Source organism: Helianthus annuus, chromosome 5 (assembly GCF_002127325.2).
Source record: "Helianthus annuus cultivar XRQ/B chromosome 5, HanXRQr2.0-SUNRISE, whole genome shotgun sequence".
In the NCBI taxonomy this organism is placed as follows: domain Eukaryota; kingdom Viridiplantae; phylum Streptophyta; class Magnoliopsida; order Asterales; family Asteraceae; genus Helianthus; species Helianthus annuus.
This window is the reverse complement of record NC_035437.2, coordinates 158910227-158914657: the sequence shown is the minus strand read 5'-3', so window position 1 is coordinate 158914657 and position 4431 is coordinate 158910227. Positions and strand designations below refer to the sequence as shown.

Below are 4431 nucleotides of genomic sequence, written 5' to 3'. Positions count from 1 at the left end.
CAAAGAAGTCTTTCTAGTTTCTTGTAAACAACACGGAATCAACATGATCTTTATTGAAATTACTGAAGTAAAACAGAAGTATTGAGACAAAGATAATATGAGAAAGATACAAGGCGCCGTGACAAGGCAGATTATCAACAAGATAATCTGCATACAATAATAATCAACACAAAAAACTCTCGAACAGATAAAGATTGTTGCTGAATGTTCTAGAGAGAAACCGGAAAGAAGCTGAGAGAGAGAAGTATGCTCGTATGATTTCTGGGATCCCAAGGAAGCCAAATAAATAGGGACAAACCCATAGGGTTTACGCGCATAGAAGCAGCCCACCAGCAACAGGAAGCAGCCCACCAGCAACAGACTTTAGCCCAACAGAAGGAACATGAGCCCAACAACCACAAAGAGCCCAGCAGAACATGAAAAGAAAAGGAAAAATATAAGGAACGATAATATAGAGAAAATATGGAATTGTAATATTTTAACACCCCCCCCCCCCTCAATTCATATGTTGAGAAGTTGACAAACCTTTTCATGAGGGCCGGGAGATAGACCCTTGGAAAGGACATCAGCAGCTTGATCTTCTGATTAACACCAACTGTTCAAATAATTCCTTTAGCAATTTTTCTCCTAAGAAGAAAAGGTCAATCTCAAAGTGTTTGGTACGCTCATGAAAGACAGGGTTGGCGGCAATGGAAATGGAAGCCGTATTATCGCAACACAGCTGGACAGGAAGCTTAGAATCAATCTTTAATTCCCTTAAATGGTTTGAGATCCAAATAATCTCACATGTAGCAGCACATATGGATCGATATTCTGCTTCAGCAGAAGACCTTGAGATGGTGGACTGCTTTTTACTTTTCCATGAAACAAGATTATTCCCTAAGAACACACAAAAACCAGTAACTGATTTTCGAGAACTTAGGCATTTAGCCCAGTCCGAATCAGAAAAGGCTTTTATATTTAAAGATTCTCCCTTTTTAAACAGAATTCCTTTTCCAGGAGCACCTTTTAAATACCTTAAAAGCCGTAAAGCAATTTTGAAATGAGCTTGTAAAGGAGAATGCATAAATTGGCTAAGATAATGCACAGAGTATGCTATGTCTGGCCTAGTGTGTGAGAGATAGATCAATTTACCCAAAAGTTTTTGATAAACTGTTATATTGGTTAAGGGTTGATTATCCTTCTCACAAAGATGAGATAAAACATGATTTGCCTTGATTGGACAACTGACTGGTTTATAACCAGTCATTCTGAATTCAGCAAGCAAATCTAAGCAGTATTTCCTTTGGGTTAAGCATAAGCTAGTTGAGTTTCTTATAACTTCAATACCCAGAAAATATTGCAATTTTCCCAAATCTTTTATAAGAAACTTTGATTTGAGTAACTGTTTGATGTCATTAATTTGTTTTGAACAATTAACAGATATAATAATATCATCTACATAGACATGAAGGACAATAAAAACAGTGTCTTTTGTCATGACAAACATGGAGTGATCACACTTACTCTGTTCGAAACCAAGATCGACAAGAACATACACAAGTTTCTCATTCCACATCCTAGGTGCTTGTTTCAATCCATACAAGGATTTTTTTTTTAATTTACAAACTTTAGGCTCGCAAGAAGGATTATAACCATCAGGTAAGCACATATAAATTTCTTCATTAAGGTCACCACATAGAAACGCATTGTTAATATCAAGCTGATATATGTAGGATAGTGTTTCGACCCGAACGAGTCGTTCAGAGGAGTTTTGATCAGATACAGGTGCGGAAAACAAGTATCTGACTTAGAAACAGCTAGCAAATGTAGGACCGTTTTGAAACCTGTCGAGTCGATCAGAAGAGTGCTTAGACTAGATCAGAGGCGGAACTCATTGATTTAGTCTTCGTAAAGCTTGATTTCACTACTTAACGTCTCCTTTATTGATTATATGACAAATATACAAGACTCGGAGACAAACGGGCAGAGCTTCGCCGTTTCACACACATATACCGTTACTAGAACCGCTCATATGACACACATATATATAGGCTCTATGGTTCGCTTATATGGACATGTCCATATAAGCGGACCATTCATCATGTCACAAGAGCGAACCAACTAAGTGACATATGAGCGAACCTATGAAGAACATATAAGCGGACCAACTCATCTACCCTATAAGCGAACCTATCTAATACAAGTTTTCTCGTTTTCCGTTCACAATACAATCAGCCCTACCCTAAGACTCGAACGAAGATGTAGTCGACAGACAACTGCACCAACAGATTCCCCCTTGAATGTTGACGGAATCTTCAGTGAGAGTCTTCAATCATTCACAGCTCTTCAATCTTGTTCGATCTTCTTCAGGAACTCTGCCTGGAATCATATCTTTTTCAGGAACTTCATCCTGGAATCATGTGCCTGGATCTTTCTCTGTCTCTAACTTTCATCAGACTCCCCCTATCAACGAGCTGGGATCGCTGTCTGGCATTTGTTATCACCATTGAAATCAAATCCTGGCTTTATCAGTTTAAGCTCTCCTCAGGTTCTGCTATACCTCCTGGCTTTCCGTAGCAACAGGATCAGAAACCTGCAACACTCAAACACTCTATTACAAACCAAAATAATTGTGATTCAACTTAATGAATCAACTAAGCATTTGAGACAATTTACTATTTAAACCCTGATCATAAATTTGAAACATTCCAATTTTTGATTCAACCTAATGAATCATTTTAAACATTTCAAACCACTTAACCAACCTGTCTGTTCATCAGGTTTAGCCTTTGAGATTTTGAAAATCAGCTCTTCAACATCAGTTGTCGAGAATCTTTTTGGATTTTTCAAAATATGAAACGTAAATACAAAGAATTAAATGCAGAAATGAAATATATACAAACATATTTTTGTGAGTTCGTGCAAGAGGATCATATCAGCGGCTGACTAGACACTAGCACCGTTAAGCTGTTATTTCATTTTAAGCTTTTAAACAGTTCGCGTTGATTGTCGATATATTGATCCACTTAAATTCTCACAAAATGTTCAACCTATTCGGGATACAGATTTAGTGTTTTTAGAACTTAAACATCTACATGTGTCCCACCTCAGTATATACTCCCGTATCCAGACCCCAGTATTCAGTCTTACAGGTGAGTATACCACAGCTGATATCTGTTAAGGGGTTATGTGCGAGGGCCGTGAGAGCTCAGGTCGATACTTCCGTATACGCAGAGAGATGACGGCTTCGACTTTAAGGTGGGTCCCCTTTAGAGGATCTTTTTTACAACAGCAAAGATTATCAATTTTATTGTTTAATCAGATTGCTGAGGGCTAGCTTATATTTCAAAACTTTTTGCAGAAAGTATTATCCGGGGACTAGGTCAGTACTTCCATACAGCAGAAGTCCCGGGATAATACCCCAGATATCACTGAGCATAAAGACCTAGTATCTTAGAATACGGGACCCTTCAAACAGGATTTCAGGGGTTACCTATATATCCTGGAGGTGTTCCCCACGTAGACGCAAGTGAAATTTATGTTTATATCCCAAACTGATCTACTAAATCTGTGAAAACCTATCGACACATCTTTAACGAGACTGCTTAATTGCATTTATACATTACAAATCTTTAGCGTACTGTGCCAGTCTAGCTGATGTACTATCATTTCCTCTTATTCGCACCAAAAACTCATTTTCAATTTTTCAATGTTTTTGACATTTTCAAATTTTCTAATTTTTTTTTTTAAAAATTTTACTCCCCCTAAAATCAAAATATGTTTCAATTTTGATTTTCTGGGAAAATCTGAAACAAACTGTACAAACATGACAACATGATGAGAATCACTTCAATTCTCCATCCACTTGGCGTAAACAATCAGAACTCCCCCTCACAACAAACTATTTTCCCATTATGATTTCAAAACACTTAAGTTTGTTTTAATCAAAATGGTTTTTCCGGAAAATATAAGTTTGTTTACCACACAGTTTAGGTACGGGGTTACTTCATCATCTTGTTTTCTACACAAAAATAGGAAAATCCAAGTACAAGTTAATGTCCTTGATTTACCATTTGCAGTTCAGAATCCTTTGTACCACTTGCAAAACATAAACTCGTCTAATACCACTTGTAAGAAAAACACATACAAACCTTTTTACCATTTGTATGATTGACGGTACCGAATAGTTTTTGAGAAAGATGCCGATTCATGATCCACGATATCATCTTGGGATCTCCGGCAATTCCTGCACAAATCTTAAACACTAATTTAGAAAGATGCCGATTCATGATCCACGATACCAACTTGGGATCTCCGGCAAGTCAGGGTTTTTCATTTGAAAAGATTCACCCAAGCCTGACTAGCCTTGGGTGATTTCGAATTCTTGTTCAACAATGGTGGAAAATTTGCATCATCCATTGTTAAACTAGAACTCTCCTTTTTTACCTC

General features: G+C 37.4%; 1 protein-coding gene across 1 annotated transcript; it reads right to left on the bottom strand.

The window, feature by feature from the left end:
• Positions 1-565: 565 nt before the first annotated feature.
• Positions 566-1558, bottom strand: LOC110943849 (uncharacterized mitochondrial protein AtMg00810-like). Its single transcript, XM_022185578.1, has one exon. The coding sequence runs from the start codon at positions 1556-1558 to the stop codon at positions 566-568; it is 993 nt and encodes a 330-aa protein (XP_022041270.1).
• Positions 1559-4431: the final 2873 nt, after the last annotated feature.